Source organism: Peromyscus eremicus, chromosome 19 (genome assembly GCF_949786415.1).
Source record: "Peromyscus eremicus chromosome 19, PerEre_H2_v1, whole genome shotgun sequence".
Lineage (NCBI taxonomy): Eukaryota > Metazoa > Chordata > Mammalia > Rodentia > Cricetidae > Peromyscus > Peromyscus eremicus.
In genome coordinates this window covers 33,332,753-33,354,640 of record NC_081435.1, presented here as the reverse complement: position 1 = coordinate 33,354,640, position 21,888 = coordinate 33,332,753, and the positions used below count along the sequence as shown (strand labels likewise).

Here is a 21,888-nt window from a genome sequence, read left to right as displayed (position 1 = left end):
TTGTGATCGTCATAGCTATTTGGGGATAGACATACGAAATACGACAAATGTTCTAGATCCTCGATTTCTGTCATTCAGTGATGTTAACTCAATAATTAGTCCAACAGACCAGCTGCTAGGAAAGGAATATGCTGAGGAGCAAAGGCGACATCATGTGGTCCTCAAGAATTTGCTTTTGGACTAAGGAGAGCCTGTACTCTACAAAGATGATCCTAGCAGTAAATGGAGTGTCTGCGTTATTGCTTGGTATTAAGTAGAGGGCAGAGTATAGAAATGCATACTGTGATTGTGGAGCAGTTCAAAAAGGTACTGACTATGTGATTCGGCTCCTTTTCCTCTTCCTCCCCTCCTTTATACACAGGGTCTCATGTAGCATAGGCTGGCCTTAAACTTGCTATGGAGCCAAAGATTGTCTTAAACTCCTGACCCTCCCTCCTCAGCCTCCAAAGTGCTGGAATTGCAGGTGAGCCTTACCACACTTGGCTTTATGCGGGGCTAGAGGTTGAACTCAGGGTGTTGCATACACATGGCAAGCCCTCTACCAACTGAGCTACAGCCCCAGCCCTAAAACTTCCTGACTATTATATTATACAAGAAGGAAAATTGTCCACTCGTCTAGTAATTGTCTAAATTGGCTATTGGCCAAGTAGCAGCCTACCAGACACATTGAATTAAAGGAGCATTTAATCATAAGTGTTTTGGCTTTTGTTATTGTTGTTGGGGGGGTGGCGGGTGTTGAAGCCTAGTTGGTTCTAGGCTTATGTTAGTTTCAAAAGTAGAAAAACTACACAATTTCCCACTAATATTATAATGGGACAAGCCTGCTTCACAAGGCAAAGTAAGGATTCTCTAGCTGTATAGCTACAGGAAATAGCAACTTGAGGCCAAGCCCAAGGAAAGGGAGGATGAAACATACCAGAGTCTAAACCTTGCCTAGACTATTCAATAACTTTAAGAGGCGATCTGTTGCCCGAATGCTTACTTAACATTGCTTTGTGGTCACAGATGCAAAAGCTTGCCAGTCACTCTGAATATTGTCTCAAGTGGCCTGAGGGGACTTGGTCAAGTGTCCTATTGCTGTGAAGAGACACCAGGATCATGGCAAGTCTTATGAAGGAAAGCATTTAATTAGGGCTGGTTTACAGTTCAGAGGATTAGTTCATTATCATCATGGCAGGAAGCATGGTGGCATGCAGGCAGATGGGGTGCTGGAGAAATAGCTTGAGAATTCTATATCTGGATCCACAGGTAGCAGGAAGAGAGAACCCCCGGACCTAGCTTGAGCATTTGAAACCTCAAAGCCCATCCCCAGTGACACATTTCTTCCAGCAAGGCCATACCTACTCCAACAAGGCCGCACCTCCTAATGCTACTCCCTATGGACCTATGGGGGGCGGGCATTTTCATTCAAACTACCACAGTCAGTGTTAAGGTAGGTGCCTGCTTGTTTGAACTGAATAATGTTCACTTGGTATGAACTGTCCATTGGCATGTTTCTGGTCCCTTCCATTCTTGAACTTGGAGAAATGGTATTAGATATTCACATATGATTTTTTTTTCTTATGATTCTTCTCTTTCCTGAGACCCGATAGTGCGTGAAGGCCATCAGCATTCAGATGGCTTCCCATCTTACTTTGTCTAGGTCCTAATGCTGCATTGATGATGGGACAAAAACTGAATGATGGGTCATGGCGTTAGGGAAGAGAGGGCGTTCCTCATCCGTAGGTTCCTGGAGCAGAGTAAGCTCTCTCAAGCTTCAGGACTTCCGGTGTGGAAAGTAGATCAGATGTCTTTGAAGCGCTCTGTTCCCAGAACCCACACAGTTTCTGGAGAGTTGCTTGCTTGTTCTTGGGACTTGCCCAATAACAGTGATACATGCCATGGAGCCTTCAGTTTGTTTTCTGACTTGAAGAGGTTTCTACCTTCTGTTTCTCCGTGTGTTTTTGGTCTTTGTTGGCTGATTTCTTGACCAAAGCTTACTACTACATGTTGTGGTAAAGATGCAAGATAATGGGTACACAGTGATAAAACTTCTTCCTTTAGTCATTAGTTTCAAGAGAAAGGCTCCTTGTCTCATGGGAGATTAGCTCGTACCATGCTGTAATCATGCTTTGAAAACCTTGTCTCAGGAGCTATCTTGTGGATGTAGCAGTTGTGATGAGATGTTTTCTGCTGACTAACTGTCCAGGACATGGTCAGACTCCCACCACAAAACAAAAATAGCTCCAACATGCATCCAGTGTATTTGACCCCAACGCTTTGCAGACACATTTACCCAGTACTTCAATGGAGTCCTGGTTCATGGTCCAGAAAACCCAGGAGGAGAGCCAAGCATCCACTCTTTAGGTGACCCTCCTGAGCTTAGAGTTTGTGCTAGCACTTGGTCTAGAACTCTCTGGATCTGCTCCTCAGGATCCACATACCCTTAAGATCAGTATCGCTGAAGACTTTTGTGGAGCAGAGCACACTATCTACGGCGGCTTACACTCTAAATAAAAACTGTTTCATAGAGGGACTGCAGTCCCTAACACAACTTTTTTGTTTTTGTTTGTTTGTTTTTGTGTGAGACAAGATCTCACAGTATAGCCCTGGCTGGCCTGGAACTTACCATGTGGACCAGGCTGGCCTTGAACTCACAGAGATTCCCCCTGCCTCTAGGAGTTCTAAGATCTCTAACTTGGCTTCCTGTCAGACTTTATAAACAGAGGAGGGCGTAATGAAGTGTGATCAGGGTGGCTCTAAAGTATCAGGAAGGGAATAACCTGAAAAGTGTCATGTGACAATTTCAACACGCTAGTAACATACGATACTTCTACAAGCCCCTTCATACTCCCATGTCCTAGAGCCAATATTAGCACCACAGCACAGATAAAGAAATAGGTGTGTGGAGAGATAGACTGGGTACTGAGGTACTTTAGTGACTGATACTAAAATAGCAATCAAGCTTCCTTTCATTTGAGCATTTGTGGTTTTCTTCAGAAATGTAGCTTCTTACCTGAGAAATAGAAATGTTATATACTGCCTTGTTCTACAGGAGAGGCACGAGTCCACCATGGAACAGAAAGAAAGTCTGTCAAAGGCAAAGAAGAAGATGAAATCTTGAATAAAAGAACCAGTTACTATCGTACGATTGTTCTTGTTTAAAAGAAGTGGATGCCATGAAGATAGGAAAAAATAAAGACACCGTATTAATTCCCTTCTAAAAAATTGGTGTGTGTGTGTGTGTGTGTGTGTGTGTGTGTGTGTGTGTGTGTGTGATGTGTTCTCTGCAGGCGCATATGTGCCAAAGTATGCATGGAGGTCAAAAGATGGCCTTGTAAAGTTGGTCTCTCCATCCATCTTTATGTTGATTCTGGCCACCCAGCTCATTGTGACAAGCATTTTACTCACTTTTATCTCTCAGAATCCTTTTATTGACTACTCTGCCCATGAAGATCCTGGCCTGTCTTGTAAAACAAACAAACAAACAACAACAACAACAACAAAACCCTTTGTGCATCTTGCTAAAAATCCTATGACATTTGCAGCTGAGTTCGGAGTGTGTGGTTTATCTGTGTAATCCTGTCATTGTAGCTGTACCTGAGTATCAGGTACTTACCATCCCGGAAGAAAGAACTCTATTTAGCCAAAGTGAAGTTGGGCAATACATAATAGCTGGGACAGAACAGAAGCGGCATCATTTATGCCAATCTCGCACACTTTGCTGGCTAGTCTCTAAATTGCCTCTTGTTGTCTGAATAACTACTATTAAAGCAATGAGGCGTTTTCTTTTCTAGACAGCCCTCTGGTTGTTCCTGCAAACACTTGCATAGAGAGCCTGGTTGCACAACTTCTTATTTTCTCCTAGGGCATCCCACTTCAGAAGGCAACTGAACACAAGAGGGGAAGTCAGTACCTGTTAAGAAACCTGCCCTTGTGTCTCCCTGTAGGCACGGTGACCCATAGAGCTCTTAGGGTTCTGAACGAGAGCATTCTTTTCTGGGAGCAGCCTTCAGCTCTCTCCACCCGTCTAAGCCGGACTGGTCCTGGGATGCTTGCCATTGCTGCCTACAGGTGTGTGGATGACATTCAAGGGCTGGAAACAACTGGCTACTGAAAACGACCTGTAAGGGAGTACCTTTCAAAGGGGCAGGTTTATCGCTTAGACCTTCTTCTGTGCATTGCCTCTCCCTTGTTTTTCATTCTCCTTCTGGGTTTCTTGACTTCCTGAAGAATGGCTGTCGGTGTGGTATATATGGCATTGCCATCTGCTCTTCCTCTCTTCTTTGGGTTTATTTCCTTCCCTCTTTCCTTCTTCTCACCCATGGAAGTCAGGCGTAATGCAAATCAGTACCTCCTCTTCCTCTGGCTCCAAGACAGAGGACAATGAGTCTGGGATGGGGACAGCTCCAAAGTTTCAGTTACAGAGGTGCCTGGGATGCTCTTGGCCTGGTGCTGGGGATGGGAGGTGAGGGGGAAGGGGCTTGTCTTCCAGGCTTGTTCGCTCAGCTTACACCATGCTGGATTGCACCTACTGAGTCTCCTGTAGAATGTTCCAGAGGCTGTCTTTGCCTGGGCAGTTGCTTCCTCCTGACCCAGTCTGCATTCAGCTTTGCACACCGTGAGGCATAAAAGACAGGTCAGGAAAGGACCCTGTGGGCAAGTCCATTGTGCTCCGCACTCTCCCTTCCTCAACCCAGATCTGTCTGCTCCACCTTGACCGCTTAGGAGGCTAGCACCACAGACATGTTTGAAAAGTGTGTTCACTGCCACCTGTGCCCTCTGTTCAGACTCAGGTGGGTTTGCACACAGTGTGTTCTAGAATTCCACCTTGACACAGGTCAAGGTTTGATGTGTCTTATGACTTATACCATATGTGTGTTTATCACCTTTGCTTTGGGACAGGACCTCGCTATGAAATCATAGACATGCTCCGCCATGCCTAGCTTTGAAATATAGCTTATGTTTTCAAGTGTATGTATCTTTTTAAGTCTCTGTGCATTGGCTGTCATAGGGAACAAAGTTCAAGTGTTTTATTCTTGGTTGTAGTCCCCCACCCCACCCCACCCCCAGAAACTTTCAAGAAACAGGTCACATGATGCAGTGAAAGGAAACTAAATGAATGTGAAAATTTGCTTAACATCTGGAATTTATCTAGGAAAAGGCACATGTTCAGCCAGATTTTTAGGCTCTACGTGTAGGTATGAATACCTTAGAACTCCCTAGTTGCCATGGTGATGAGCGTGTGCAACACAAGCTGGAAATAGGCTTGATGTGGCTGGCCATCAGCTTGCTTCGGCACCAGGTGTGTGAAATGCGGCACAAGGAAACTTGGTGGCTGTTTCTCCTGGAAATGACGTGATCATTTTTGTACATTTTTGGTGAACATTTGCGCACCCCCCCCCCAAAATGTAATTCCTAGAATAAGTTAGGTTCATTAGCTTTAAAAATATTGGGTCTATGGACAACCTTTGGATGATCTGAGGCTCCTTTATGATGGTTGTTGAGAAACCGAAGTTGGTAGTGAGATAGTGAGAGATCCAGTTTTCTCTGTCCCAGGAGGGGGAAATATGTCAAGACCCCAAAGAGTCTAGATATTGGATGTCCAGACATTCACATTTAAGGTGTAGGTGGTTTTTGTTTTGGTTTTTGGTTTTTTGGTTTTTGTTTTTGTTTTTGTTTTTTTCTACACTAGCCTGTTGGCCGAGGGGAAGGGATGCTATTGCTTCTGGGATCCATCACGTGGAATCCATGCCCAGCTCTGTTGCTGCCGTTCGCTGAGTAGTCAGTCAGTCCTGGCCCTGCAGGTGTGTATGCCACCGCCACAGTTCTTGGCTGCCGCACACTGGGAAATGAAGTGTGACTTCTGTGCTCTGGTTGCTGGTAGGGGTCACAGTTGCCAGGACTGAGCGAATGGCCTCTGGTCGTCTGATCTGGTTGCTGACTTTCCTTCTGTCCCAGTGCATATTGGTATAAAATAGGAGAACCATCAGACTGGAATGGATTCTGAGAGGCTGTATTCTAAACCCAGGCAGGACCGCACCCACATTAGCTCAGGGAAAGGAGATTCACCCCTGTCTAGAAAGGTTTTCCAGGAGAGTAATTCCATAGCTCTGCCTACCCTCTGAGACATAGCAAGCTTCACTGTCCAGAAATGCCTTTACATGGGCCTGAAGCCGTCACGCTGAAGTATATAAACCCATTATCAGTGGCTGCCTAAGCTGCTAGTACTTGGAGTCCATCCTGAGCTTGCCAGCTAGGACTAGTTTGCCCTCCCTTCCTCCCTCCCTCCCTCCCTCCCTCCCTCTCTCCCTCCCTCCCTCCCTCCCTCCCTCCCTCCCTCCCTCCCCTTGAAGCAGAATAATCTCTTTCAGCCTTGCTATGCTTTTCTGGGAGCCCAGAACGAAGCTTGATGTCATGTGTGTGCTCTCTCTGCATTGAGGTGGATGAGCAGACTCACAAACAGGCTTCAGGTTTCTAATCCCATTCATCTGTCTCAGAATGAGCTTTGCATTTAAACCACAATTTCACTAATAGTGCCTCATAATTAGCGTCTCAGAACTTTGTCTCACGGTAACTCCTTGGGCCACAAGAGGCTCCTCCTGAGTGTCAGACAAAAGTTCTCTGAAGTTCTCTCAGTGGCTATGTTGAGTCCTGTATCTAGGAACTGACTGTGAATTTCTTCAGAGTGAGGCTCGGTTGGGACAGTTTGAGCCCCATATTTAGTTGTACCTGCAGCATTTCTCTTCACTGCTACACTTACTTTCATTTGTTATCTTTATCTAGGTTGGGGATATCCTATTTCTAAACAGTCTAGAATGGTCTAGAATGTGTTAATTTTTTCCTGCTCTCAGTGAACAAACTAAAGCAGCTTTATGGATCCTTTGCATTTGCTATCTAGTGCTGTGTCTGTGAGGAGGGAAGAGTGGGCAGGACAGACATGGCGAGAAAATCAAGGACAAGACAGCACCTCTTTTACTATGGCATGTTTTATCTAATGATCAGGCTGGGGTTTGTGAGCTTCAAAAAATACACAGCCCTCCTCCTTAACCTGTCCATTTTTTTCCCCTGGGGCTCTGTATAACTACAGGAGAATTTTAGATCTCATGTGAGCCTGTGTGAGTAGAGAAAAGCAACTTCATTTCCAAAACTGTGTGAGGGACGAGCATCTTGTACCAGGCTCTGTCACCATGGTGGACACGCGTCTGGGAGATGCTTGCTTGTGTTTGCTGACTGCTGCTGTTCTTGGCTAGAATGCAGGGCTGCGCCTTACTCAGGGAAAGTTAGAAACAACTGATGCATATTTGTGCTCAAATGAGTGTTTCTTTCCCGAGCCTACCACAGTGGGCTCCTACTGTACTGTTTCTTCTCAGGGTGTCGGGGAGCGCCCTCACAGCAGAAGAGTAGAGATTTAGCAGACCTCCCTGTGTCTTCTGCTGCCTTGCCTGTAGTCAGTGAGTTCTGCTACTGTGCCTACTCTACCCTATTAACTTCAGAGTTAGCCTGGGAACTAAGAGGAAGGCGAGGAAGTGGGGTGGGGGGGGGAGAAAATCATTTTGTAAGAGTGTCCACCAGCAAGGCTGTAAATGATAGCATGTAAATAAAGGGGGAAAGGGAGGCTCCATGCTGTGAGTTAAAATAATGCTGAGCTGTTGCATGCCTGTCCAAATTGCTATTGTGTTGTGGTTTCTGACACAAAGTGGGAGGACAAGCTGCCTTCAAGGGAGAAGCACTCCTTACAGGAAAGGGTCTGGAATGCCGTCTAGCCAGATGCAAACCGCAGGCTTCTGTGGCTCACTTGCACTGGGTTGCAGCTCTGACAGCTTTGTCATTGGGTGAGGGATGGAGGAGCACATAGGCCCTGGGCTGACTAGTGCTGGCAGATGGGGGGGGGGGGACCTGCTTTGGTGGGTGCATGGCTCACTTGCAAGAACAGATGAATTCCAGGGCAAGAGCACTTAGAGTTAGGCTACAGAGTTCAGGCCACCTTTACCTGCATCACATCCTCACCTCTCCCCTCTTCAGGCATCATCGAAGCAAGACCATGGAGCTTACTAGAGGAATTTTATCTCCCTGGGCACACTGGGTAGAGGGCAGTGATTACATAGAGGCTTATTTATATCCTCCAGAATTCTTTATACATAGGGACAAGAAAACCAAACATGTTCATGAGGGGGAGAGGGGAACACAAAAAAGCTACCTGAACACCACACAGAGGTAGCCTGGGAATGCTGCTTACAGTTTGGTACCTTTTATCCCAGACTCATTAGTAGATGTTTTGGGCAAAAAGTGTTCTATATTAAACATGCTATTTCACACAAGTTATATTAATTATATTTGTTCATAGAAAAAAACCTGTCAGCTATGTGTAGCTGATATGATCTGTAGGTAGTGTAAGGAGAATGTATGTTATTTCTTTTGGATTTTTTTAAAGAACTTAATGTTTTTTAAGTTATTTATTTTTATTTTATGTGTGTTTTGCCTACATGTCCGTGTGAGAGTTACAGACAGTTGTTAGCTGCCATGTGGATGCTGGGAATTGAACCCAGGTCCTCTGGAAGAGTAGTCAGTGCTCTTAGCCACTGAGCCATCTCTCCAGCCCCTCTTTCCTTTGGATTTTAATTTTTCTTAATTTATTCATTAATTAAATGTTGTCTGTCTTGTCCACTGGCTGTTTCCCAGGTCCACAGTATTTCTGCTGCCACAGACCCCTCATGGTAAAAATCATTCACCCCAAACAAAAACGAGACCAAATTCATAATGTCAGATACTATGAAGTGCTGTGAAAAAAAATAATAAAAGGCTAGAAAATGTGTGTGATAGAAGGAAAACTTGTCCCTAGTGGTCAGTAGTGGATAAGTGGAGATAATCAAGAGAATCAAAAGACTGTGTCATTGCTATAGGAAATAATAATAATCTGCAAGTTACGGGCTGCGTGTTCTTAATAGTGCATGAATGTGTGCATTTGTGTGTGTGTGCGTTTGTGTGTGTGTGCAAGTACATGTGTCTGTCTGTGTCTGTATGACAACCTTGTGCCCACACCTGTCCCACAGTTTACTCAGTTCATCCCCTTTGTCTTTATTTACTGTCATGAACAGATGTTCGTGTCCTAGATTACAGTAAATTCTTCATTTTCTCTTTTTGCGTTTGAGACACTGTATGTGGTAGCTCACTTTGAGATTACTTTGTATGCTTTGAGCCTCCCTGCTCTCCGAAGGACAAGAGGGGGCAGGAAGTGGGGTGTGGACTGGGAGTGGTGGAACAGCTCCTCTTCCCAGGCTCTTCAAGGGTTATTATGCTTTGCTGTGCCTTCCTGCCTACCTGCTGGCCCAGTCAGGGCAGGGAGCTGCTGATGGAATTCCATGTGTTGAAAGGCGAAGTATAGATTACTGTGACTAGTGTGAATCAGGTCCCTGTGTGGAGAATCACTTTGATTGCTTAATCGGGGATTGTGTAAACTAAGAGACAGCAGAGTGGCCTACCACTGCCTTCCAAGTCCAGTTTTATCTTGACACCTTTTAGGGAGAGAAAAAAGGAAGTCACATGACCGTGGTGACCACAGTGGTCACAGCCATGCCGCTAATTCTTTGGCAGCTGGCTTTGTGGTCAAGAATTTTACCTGCAGCATTTTGTTCAGTCCTCAGATCTCTGCATGCATGAGCATTGTTCCCATTTTACAGATGAGTAGAGCGAGGCTTCCAAAGGTAAATAGATTCCCCATGGATAGATTTTGTATGACTTCATCCATTATTCTGCTTTTCTCATTATTTGTCCACACTCTGCTCTTCCCAATCTTCTTCCTGTTCCAAGATCAAGGCATCTAGGCTGGCTGATCCTGACGAGGCTAGGGCCATTTGAAAGGAGAGAAGATTTGGAACCTAAACCTTTCCTCTCTTCCATCCACTCGCTGACTCTCAAGCTGTCAGCAAGGTCCCTTCAAGAGTCAGCTAGGAGTTCAAGTCTGTCTCCTCTCCCCTAGCCAACAGCTTTGGATTAGCTGTACCGGGGAGCGGGGAAGTGGCCCATCAGTCAACAGGCCTGGGGTTGGTCAAGCCAGCCAGGGCTTGCCTGTGCCTTGACTGGAATAGGAGCATGTCCTGGCAGCAAGTCCTTGACAGGTATTTTATTTAAATGAAATAATGCCCATTAAGAGATCTTTAAGAAGCTGGGAATACATTCAGCAATAATTGTCCCGAATCCTTGAAAAGTCAACATTACAGCTGTGCACGCACTTTAATTGAAAGTCTGGAAGCATATACCTTGAGCTGCATGGGAAGCACACACATACCTTGAGCTCATATGAAGCCCCATGTGTGTGGCTGCGTGCATGTGTGCAGATGCGCAAACACATGCTCTCCAGACCTTCGCCTGCTTTCCCCAAGAAAAGACATTGTTCCTCCTCCCACAAAAAGCAGAGCCCTGTAGAGGGCTTTAACCATCACTGTAAAATTACATCGGCCTGTTCTGATCTGTGGAGTTTATTGACTGTTGCACCATTAAAAGGACTTGCTTTTCTCCAGAATGGGGAATTCAATACCTGCTAAATTGGATCGATATAAAAATTTATGAAGAGTGCAGTCCTTGTCGACGAACTCTGTTACTCATGTTCGTGCGATTCTCTGTGTGTGTGTGGGGGGGTGTTCTGCCCCAGGGATCACATCCGTATTTAGTGTGTGCTGAAATATTCATGTTCCCTGATTAGCTGAGCTTAATTGTTGTATCTTCATCCCTCCACGATGTGTCATTAGGGCGCAGCCACCTTGAAATGTAAGCGGGGACAGCCAGTCTATTGCGGTATCTTTAGTTTGTCTGAATGTGTTTCCAGAACTCTTTGTATGCCACTTAATGTAGTGTTGCCGTGAAAATTAGACAAGTCAAAATTTATGTAGTGGAAAATACTGTTACTAATATTTAATAGTTAGAGTATTACATAGTACATTATATATGTGTATATATATATATATATATATATACATACATACACTACTGTTCAGATTTTAGTATTTCAATATCTAACAGTCAAGCTCATCATTATTCACAGGTAGTATTTAAGAAGCACAACTGTTTGTAAGGAAATGTGGATTAAAAGGGATCTGGGGACACTGGTGTGCCTGCCTTCCCAGGTGGTACCCAGACCTTGGATTGGTGACTTGGCGGCATCAGCTTTATAATACAGCCTTATCTAATGGGATCCTGTGCGTCCATGTTGAAGGAGTTTTCCGAGAACTGAATTTCAACTGAGGTTCTAAAAGTAACGCAGAGGCCGTTGACCTGTCAAGGGAATTGGCAGGGAAATTGAAAAGAGACGAAGCGACTGCTTTCTGAGTTGACCGAGGGCGGCAGAAAGTGATTTGCATGCAGTGTGCAATCTTGTAGATGATGCTTAATGAGTTTTAAGTTTCAAGACTGAACAGCCTTTCTCAAAACACGACACAGCAGGTGCCCCTAGCTGGAATCCTAGCAGCAAATAGGAAGCCACCACCGGATGGGCCTGATTGTATCCATCTGGCAGGGAGCACTGCCCTTGTGCCAGGGATTTTGTTCTTTGTGTGTCTGAATTGGAGCTCCTGCAGTGCGGAGTGTCTAGGAGGGGCAGCTGAAGGAAGCTGCTCTCCTGTGCACTTGTCCCTGCTCCCTGCAAGGACAACTGGGACATATGCGGCTGTTCACTACCCACGGACCTAGGACACACAAGGTATTGTGAGGCCAGGTTGAAGCCTGGAGGAGTCTTAGAGACATGGTACCATCCTCAAAGATCACTTTTACCTCCCTGCTCCTGCCTGAGGGTACCACAGAGATCTTGACTCTACACACCCAGTACAGACAGCTCTCCTCTACCCAACTGTGTACGTGTACATGGGCATTCATGTTTAGGTGTCCCAAAGGCAAGAAAGCAATGCCACACCGAGTCTGGCTTCCATGAGGCACACAGTGGAGTAGACTTGAAGCTAGTGTTCCTTAGCTATCTGACCCTGGGCTGCTTTCCTACCTAACTTCCACACTTCGATTTCCTCAGTGTCCAGTGAAGGGATAATGTCTGCCTCTCAGCATTACCTTGTGGGGATTAAATGAGATGCTCTATGCAGTGTGTTTGATGGAATATGACGAAGTGTGGAAAGAGAGCATCCTGCCAACCATGTGTGTTCAGCCAAATTTGGTTGCCCTTGTCTCTTACCCTCGAATAAAGAGGTGACTGTATGAAAAGAAAGAGTTGGCATTATCTATTGCCTTTCATAGAATGTAAGATCAAAGGTGTGTCATGATAATGGAGGACTAGGGGCATGATGAGGACAAAATAGAAATGCCCTTATCCCACAGTGGGACAGAAGCAGAGGCACCCTGGCAGTGTGTGACATGGCTTACAGAAGTACCTGCTGACCCACACAGGCACAGGAGGAAGGGACAGTACCCTCAAAGTACACCCTGGATGAGCTCACCCTCACAGGGCAGGAAGACCAGCCTAGCCTGTGGTAGGAGGTACCTAGTGATACCCACACTGAAAAGACAAGCTTCACGTGACCTAGTCCTCCATCCCTGCCATGCTCCTGGAGCCTTTGGTCCTTTGATGACTGGGCTGTTCCAAGACCCAAGTCCCAGAAAGATGAGCCAAGTGACAGAGGTAGAGTTTACCAGCCCAGACACAAGGCTGGATGATGATGATCACAATGTGATGCATCAGAGAATGCTAGCTTAGCTCAGCAGAGCAGGCTTGCGTTTGCCACTTTATTGTTAGTAATAGCAGAATGGAGATAAGTGCTCCCAGAGGTCACCCTTCCCATTGTAGGACTGATGGATTCCAAGGGCATCTTAAAGAGTATGACACCCTTTGTCTCCTGCTGACAATGTAAGGGGCTGCTTATCTGCTCAGCATGGAAAAACCTCCAGGAGAATCTGTGTGCTCAGTCCTCACTTGGACCCTCAGGCTGGGCACCTTAGCTGTCAGAGGTTAATCTGGCTTGTCTCTAAGCCTAGTTCCACAGTGCAGTTTTACTCAAGGAACATACTGTCCAAAAATAACAACTGCCTGGCTTGACAATTACCTTGTTGCCAAATGTCCAGGTGGTATAGCTGCATTTGGATGCACACAGCACAGAGCGAAGCTAGCTTACAAACAACATAGAGAATCCGGGACCTTTGTCCAGAGAAACATGAGAATGTATGCATCTGTCACCTGTATGCACTAAAGCCAAACGTATATAGACAGTGACAAGGTTCCATGTCAGCTTTGCATTAGCTCCCTGTGAAAATTTCACAGATGGCCCTGCAGGTAAAAGCACTTGACACACAAACCTGAAAACTCAAGTTCAATCCCCAGAACTCACAGTAGAAAGAGAAGACCAAATCCTCAGTGGATTCCTCTGACCTTTGCACCCGTGTGTGCCATGGCATGCACTCACCCTAACTCACACAGGCCCAAATAATAAAACGATGATGATGATGATGATGATGGTAAGATACTAATAATAAATAAAAATGTTTTAAAATTCACAGAGCTCTAAAAGGCTTGACATTCAAAGCCTTGGGACTTGGCAGAATCCAGCACTATGCTGCCTGTGCCGGCATCCACCATATTGAAGCTTCTCTGTGTGGCCTATGAAAGACTCAACCTGCAAGTCCCTCTGTCCCTGCTAACTTTAAACTTGGCTGGCAAAGAGGCATGCGCATGTGTTGAGAGCTTCCTGTGATTATGGGGGCGGGGGTAGGGCGGGGGGCCGTCGGTTTTAAGTCCTGCCTTTTGTGCCTCTGTTGAGAAATGGTCAACAATGGACACGTTTTATTCTGTCTTCTTTCCATCAAAAGGGCCAGAGGACTGAGACAGGAAAGAAAAACAACCTGTTTCAGTTACTATGTTCTTGCTGGGCTTTTTATTGCTTCCTTAATACAAAAATAACTCCCTTCAAAAATATTCATTGAATTAAAAGTACTGAAAACGATTTAGAGCCACCCAGGGCCCACTGGGTATTCACTAGAATGCCATTTCCAGTTTATTCTTCTAGTTGCATTTCATTTCTCTTATCATCATGCATGTAAAATTCTTTAAAGTTTTTATCCATGAAAAACTCATGCAAATTACTGTCATGTACAGTCTTGTATGGAATAGTAGGATGCTAAGCCATGCTTTGAGGTGCCAGGTGCTCTGTGGAGCCTTAAGAAAGTGACACAGTCTTGCAGTTGTCCCAGCTGGGCACTATGGGCTCTCAGACATCTTGTCCTCATGGCACACCAGCATGTGAAGTACCGTGGGGTCACAGAGTTAACATCCGTCACAAATGTTTGTTACTTTGGAGGCACATAGATGGATCTCAGCATGTAGAACACACTCTTAGGTACCTGCCTTTTCGTGATTGTGTGTAGAGGACACCATCAAATTCAGGAGACTCTTTGGGACTTGTCTGTCTCATTCATTGAGAGACATCTTTCATTTGGAGGAGCACAGGTCTGTCCTGTGAAAACGTGATCCAGAGAGCCAAGGGGCCAGAAAATATTTTAGCACCCAGCCCAGCAGTCCCAGCAGTCCCACTGACAGTGTGATCCTATTACGGACCCTTCTGGTGTGGCTGTGGTGGAAGTAGCTCCTCTGTGTGTCTCCCCATGTGACATAGGTCAGGATTTGGGGGAGAGGGTCTGCAGTATTGTATGCCAGCTTTGCCCTTTCTTCCTCCCAACCCTTGCAGACAACCCCAGATGTAAGAGGGTGAGCTAGGTAGAAGGTGACCAGACTCTCAGCTGGTACCCTCGTGTCTACATCCATGTCTCTTAAAGCACATGTCAGGTCCTAGTGTGTTTGAAAATCCTCCTCAGGGGTTAGGGTGGTGTGTATTGTCCCAGGACCACCTGATCAGGTGACATGCCAGTGCTGGTGCCTCGGGACTAAGGCGACAGCCCCAGCGGTGGAAGGGACTGAACCTTTCTCTTCACCAAACTCTAAACAAAACAAATCTCCAAAAGATTGTGTAGCGGGAGCACAGTGGTATTTGTGCTGAGAAACCATCACATAAACCTTGTATCTGAACAGCAAGAGTGACCTTTTCTGAGGGGCCCTAGCCCTACCCCAGACGCAAATGCCACCAGATTGCTTGGCATTTCCTTTTTAAATTTCAGGCATTCCTGGTTTCAAATCAGCGATTGATCTGTTGGTTTGTAGCCTGTGTACAATTAAGTTAGTCACACTGCTGTTGGAGTCTGAGGAACACAAGTGCTTTGAAGCCGCTGCCCACCCCGACATGTCCCAGCAGGGTGCAGAAAGAGTGGTCTTCTAACACTAAAGTGCTAGTGATCTTGAGATTTGAATTGTGTACTGCCGTGCCAGGCCATCTTTAAAGAACACGCCTGTTTGGGTCTCAACTCACATTAAGTCCTAGGGGAAGTGGCAGAGCGCCTGTGAGAGGCAGCATCTGTTATGATTCCATTTCTAGGTGCAGCACCCTGCAGGACGCAGGGGTGAGCAGCCTGGGCTACCCAGGCTACAAAGGGAAGGCAGGTATCTGCAGTACCTGGGCAGGCAAGAGCTCCCTGAGGTGGGTGCTCAGATGGGTACGGTGAATGTGTTTTGTAGTTCTCCCATCTCTGGCCTGGAGAGCCACAGAAACCCCTCCTGGGGCAGTAGCTTGTGCCACCAAATTCTGTATTCAGAGTGCCAAGTCTTTCAGATTCTGATCACAGTGCTTAGCTCTCCCCCTCTTTAAATCCGCTGAAGAAGAACAACTTTCTTTCCAGCTCCTGTTAACCTGAGCAAGATGTCTGGGGAATGGTGTCTGGGTGGATGGAGGTTTGCTCTTTGGAGCACAGCGCAACATCAGAATTCTGATTGTGTTTCTCAGGGAGAGTCTATTAGTTTATGAGAAGCATCTACCCAGCTAACCGAGGCTATCTGGCGGGTGATGAGGAGGGAGTTAATAGCAAGAAAATCAACAGGTCAGCTGGAAGAAGAGCCAAGTCTTAAAACCAGCTCTCCCTTTCTTTGTGCTGGGGATGGACCGTCAAACTGCCTACATGTTGAGCAAGCGCTCCACCCCTGAGTTATATCCAGCCCCCTCCTGTCTTCCCCTACCCCATCCCCACCTTTCTTTGTGTCTATTGTGCCTAAAGCTTTTGTTTTCTGTTTCTTTCTTTCTTTCTTTCTTTCTTTCTTTCTTTCTTTCTTTCTTTCTTTCTTTCTTTCTTTCTTTCTTTCTTTCTTCCTTCCTTCCTTCCTTCCTTCCTTCCTTTCTTTCTCTCTTTCTTTCTTCCTCCCTTCCTCCCTTCCTTCCTTCCTTCCTTCCTCTCTTTCTTTTAATTTGTGGGCTTTATTTTGTGTTGTTTTAGACAGGATTTCCTTATATAGTCCAGGCTGGCTTCAAACTTAAGATTCTCCTGCCTCAGCCTCCTGCTCAGGCTGCAGCCTTTGTGCTGTATGTTGAGTTAAGCAACCCCATTTGAGCTGTCGCTATCCCACTGAACTCAGGAAAAGCCCTTAGAATAAAGAGCTATGCTCTCTACCCTGAATTTACCATCCAACTTCGGTTCTCCCCCACATAGAAACGGCCTTTCCCGCTCTATCTAGAGTGACTGTATAACCAGCTCATATAAGACCTTGACTTAGAGCCGGGCGGTGGTGGCGCACGCCTTTAATCCCAGCACTCGGGAGGCAGAACCAGGCGAATCTCTGTGAGTTCGAGGCCAACCTGGGCTACCAAGTGAGTTCCAGGAAAGGCGCAAAGCTACACAGAGAAACCCTGTCTCGAAAAACCAAAAACAAAAAGACCTTGACTTAGGTGCGTTGTTCCTGAGGTTAATCACTCCCATTCTCAGAAGTGTCCCCTCTGGGTGATATTTTTTTTTCTTCTACGTGGCTATGCTAATCAAAAGAAGGGAAGGGAATGAGCTTGTCTAACCATGGGTCCCTCTCCTTCTGCCACTACAGCTCCACCTGGCAGCCCTGGCATCCCTCAAGGGAGACATAGTAGAGCTGAATAAACGTCTGCAGCAAACAGAGCGGGAACGAGACCTTCTGGAAAAGAAGTTGGCCAAGGCGCAGGTGAGGGACCTGGATGGGTGTTTTGTTTGTCTAACTTCTTTGTTTAACAGTGTGTGTGTGTGTGTGTGTGTGTGTGTGTGTGTGTGTGTATAGAAATTTTAACAAATGTGAATTTAACGAGCTAAGGTTCTAGGTGGGTTATTAAAAACAAAACAAAACAAAATAAACCCCAGTATAGATTATCTGGCTTCAACAGTTAACATATTTCTGTGTTATGGATGCTGGACATCATGGCACATGGCAGTTCGGTTTTTAGTAAGCCTAGCTCCCACACTGGGTCCCGAAATGGTGGAAAGAGCAAAGCTATCCCTCATTTCTCATTTCTCTGTATGTATCAGGGCACTAATCCTATTCTCAAGGGCTCCACCCTCTTTAATCATTTCCCCCAAGTCCCACCTCCTCCTACTGTCATTGGAAACCTAGTAGTATCCAGCACTTGGGGGTTGGATACAAATGTAGTTCATAGCATCCTCATACCTACTGCACACAGTTGGGAAACAGAATCTGCCTGCCCCGCCACACCTCCTTCTGTCCAGTCTAAGCTCTACACTTCTTTTCCTATACAGTTAACCTCCGGGATGACTTTCCCGCTAATAGTTAGTTCTTACTTATTTACAGTTTACCACTCAAGTTTGCATCCGTAGATGGAAGGGTTTAATTTTTTTTTAAATAAAAAAATCACTTTATTCTAATGACCTCACATGAAATCAAGATACAGCTGGTTTAAGGCAGCCACTCAAATACTTTCCCAGTCCCAAACTCCAATATCTCAGCGAACTTCTCTATAGCTAGAATGGCCATTGTAAAAGCTTGGTTTTACTCTTCCAATATAATTATGTTTTTATTCACTTATACACCACATGAAAAATCTATGATGCAGCTGAAATGAGAAAGAAATCATTTTATATTCTCTTTCATCATTTATGTGCCTTTGGCCTGCATTCTGTCCTTCCCTGCCACATCATATTACCTTCTGTTCTGTTTCCTTCTAATGTTCTCTCTCTCTCTTCTCTCTCTCTCTCTCTCTCTCTTCTCTCTCTCTCTCTCTCTCTCTCTCTCTTCTCTCTCTCTCTCTCTCTCTCTCTCGCTCTCTCTCTCTCTCTCTCTCTCTCTCTCTCTCTCACACACACACACACACACACACACCTGCTTACTTATTCATGTATTATAGGTTAGGCTCTACATTTGAGGGAGAACATGTGGATTTTTTTTTTCTACATTTGGATGACCTTGATTAATATAATTTTCAAGTTTATCCACTTTCCTACAAATTTCATTTTTCCTTACAGCAGAATACTATTACAGTTGGATCTCACTCATTTAAAAAATAGGCATTTCCTTTAAATACTTAGAATATAAGGATTTAGTCTCTAGGCCTTGTTTGCTTTTTAGTAATGATTTTTAAGCTTGGCCATTGCACCGAGTTAACCACACCTGTTGGTGACTGTACACTCATGGTATAGTTCAACTCATCCTGCCTCTCCTGCCATCCAGAGGTGAGGTCAGATTCACATCCACCCCCCTTGGTAAAGCTGTACAATGTATCCTTTCACCAGCAAACACATAGTATCCTATCCCGTTGCTGATCTTTCTTAGATGTTAGCAGCTGTTGATATGAAGTGTCCAGTCCAGTGGTTCTCAACCTTCCTAATGCTGTGACCCTTTAACACAGTTCCTGGTATTGTGATGACCCCCCAACCATAAAATTACTTCATTGCTACTTCATAACTGTAATTTTGCTACTGTTATGAATCGTCATGTAAATATCTGATATGCCGGATAGCTGATATGTGACCCCTGTGAAAGGGTTATTCGATCCCACAAAGGGGTCACGACTCACTCACAGGTTGAGAACTGCTGGTCTGGGTGTATTACTTCATTAGGACATGAAACGCATGACATTTTAGTTGAATTATCCCAAGGTTACTGCTGGAGATGCTTTTGCTGGGAAATTCCCCACCTGCTGTTTGTTCAAATGTGATGCATTTCAAAGGGTAAACATAAAACAAGCACCTGAATCCTGCTATTTATTTAACCTTTGTCAGGAGGATGCGTTGATTCGCCGCGATGCTCTAAAAGAGCTCTCTTGTTTTTTAATATTATTAAGAATTTATGCATTTAAATATATTTGAATTTCAATCTATTGTAATTATTTTCCTTATAAAAGCTCCAGTGGGTACTATTTTTAGCCAGGTAGAGACTCGGGTTCCTTATGAGTCTTATGCATGTACTAAACAATCACTCCAGACATTCATTCCTTATGAGTCTTATGCATGTACTAAACAATCACTCCAGACAATCACTCCAGTACATTTCATATCCCCCAAAGCTAGAAGTGGCTACCCTTGAAACAGCCACAGTTTTTCCCAGCAGGCAGGATTTCCAGACCATTGTCTGGGTACTCAGGATGCTTGTTGCTTCTAGGTTGCTTATTATATTGGGCCTCTTTTGTGGATAGAATCAGAAAGCTATTTTTATTAACCAATGTGGATGTGCATATATTTAATTATGTGTAAAGTGGAAGATAAAATGTCTTGGGAGGTCATGTTCGTCCCTCCATTGCAAATTCAAACTGTGCCATGTGCTTGCTTAAGTCCTGTTTTAAAATCCCACTTGTTTCAGCTATGGCGGATGTTAGAATGTCCCATAATCATTCATTTGCTCTGTTCCCCATTACATACAAACAGTCACAGAATAACAGTCCCACTATAGCTAACATAGTTATTGAGAAAGTCTTCAAATGCTTTCTCTTTCAGTTATGTTGGCATTTGAAGGTAATATTCCCCAGGATTTTTATATCAGTGTCCTCCAATTTATAATTAGATCCCTTTGAGTAGACTCATGGAAATAGTTCTCCCAAAGTTCTTGAGTACCGATAACAGTACATATGTACCCGTTCTCTGGGAGTCAGTTTGCTGGACTTGAGGCCTCCTTGAGGGTGCTGATGTCTTGTTGTGTCAGGCATGGGAAGCTGCTGCAGCATGTGATGGAGACACACCTTCCTTATGTTCTCAAAACTCTTACTCTATCAAGATCAGTGGTTCTCAACCTGTGGGTTGCGACCCCCTTAAGGGTCTCGTATCAGATATGCTGCCTGCCTGATATTTGCATTATAATTCATAACAGTAGCAAAATTACAGTTATGAAGCAGCAACAAAATAATGTTATGGTTGGGGGTCACCGCAACACAAGGAACTGCATTAAAGGGTCACAGCATCAGAAAGGCTGAGAAACCACTCATCTAGATATTCACAGGGTTCTTTCCTTTCATCTTTTTCTTTCCTTCCTTTTGTAGTTTTGCTAGATTTAGTCTTCATCCTTTTTGTTCGAGAACCTCATGTTTGCTGTGTATTCTTTTGGTTATATTTGAATTGGGAAGTGATGTTTTTTGGTTGTGTGTATGGATGTTTTGCCTGCATGTATGTATGTATGTGCACCAGGTACATGCCCGGCACCTGAGGTGGCCGGCACAGTGTTAGAGCCCCTGGGACTAGAGTTGCGAATGGTTGTAAGCGGCTGTGTGGTGCTGGGAACAGAACCCTGGCCTCTGGCACAGCAGCCAGTGCTCCTAACAACTGAGCCATCTCTCCAATTTGATTTTGGGGAAGTTTATCATAAATTACGTGTCTTACTATCAGTTTTATTTCCTGGCTTAGATTTCTTCATCGTTTGAATGTTGTTTCCTCTTTGCCCATCTTTGGTTATTTCATTGTCTCAAGACCTCTGTATGTCCTTTTTAATGAATTTTGTCTCTGTTGTTTTCTATTCCTCTTCCGTGCTTTTTGGCTTAGTATCCATTCCTAAAATGGCATTTTTATTTCTCATTCTGTGCTGAGCTCTCTCACCTCATTTCTGACTTTTTCTGATTGTGAATTGTGTTCATTTATGCCTCACACCTGTTTCTTAAATCTTTCAGTGATTTTAAAACAAGCTATTACTTGTTTTTTCTCTGTGTGTGGGAGGGGGGCATTACTCATTGTGTAGTGTATTTTATAGTTAATGGGAAGAATATTGGCCTGCCTTGTTTCTTGTACAGGATTTGACCTCAATATTTTTCTAGGTTTGGCTTTGATGTGATGTGAAAGCATATTTTCCTTGGATTTTCATTTATTTGCTTACTTTGAAAGATTTATTATTTTAAGTGTGTGTGTGTGTGTGTGTGTGTGTGTGTGTGTGTGTGTGTGTGTGGTGCATGTACACACACAGGCCAGCAAAGGGTGTCAGATCCCCTGGGGCTGGAGTTACAGGTAGTTACAAGCTTCCTGATGTAGGGTCTGGGGACCAAAGTGGGCTCTTTCGCAATAGCAGTCCATGCTTGTAACTGCTGAGCCATCTCTACACCCCTTCTTGAACTTTTAAGGAATGGGGGTTCAAAGCGGTTTAGGATCATAGCACGTATGACCACCCCTTCTTGACCTTCCTGGTTCTGTGTGTCTGTTTCATTTATGTCTGGATCTTTTCTTTTCCTCTGTCATCTCCATCCCGATCTGTTTGGATGCTGCCCTGAGGTTTTTCTTACTCTAGACGGGAACCCTGGGAACCAGTCTTTACAGTTCCCAGGGGCGAGACTGCCTTGGTCCTTCGTATATTATGATGAGCCTTTCCTACCTCACACCTTGGCATCAGCACAGTCCTCCTGGGTTTACCTGTTTTCTCCAGTTGGCCGTCAGGCTTTTTCTGTGAACACCTATTGGAATTTTTCATTCATTAGAGTCATTCTTGCTTCTGATATGCCAACACAGACACCACTCGGATCTACCAGAGATGTTGGTTCATTCTTACCTGCTTGTATCTTGTTTTCAAAGAGACACTACGTTCAAACTTTTAAACTGCTGTGTAAATATATGCTCACTTTATTTTTTTAATGTGGTAATTCAAAGCATTTTAAAAAA

General features: G+C 44.8%; 1 protein-coding gene across 3 annotated transcripts in view; it reads left to right on the top strand.

Moving 5' to 3' along the window:
* The window catches only part of Mcc (MCC regulator of WNT signaling pathway), a 366,985-nt gene that overhangs the window by 253,335 nt on the left and 91,762 nt on the right, over positions 1-21,888 (top strand). For all 3 annotated transcript variants that reach the window (XM_059246236.1, XM_059246233.1, XM_059246234.1), the window contains one exon: positions 16,883-16,996. In XM_059246236.1, coding sequence (XP_059102219.1) covers positions 16,883-16,996 — 114 coding nt within the window. The remainder of the gene's footprint in view (positions 1-16,882; positions 16,997-21,888) is intronic.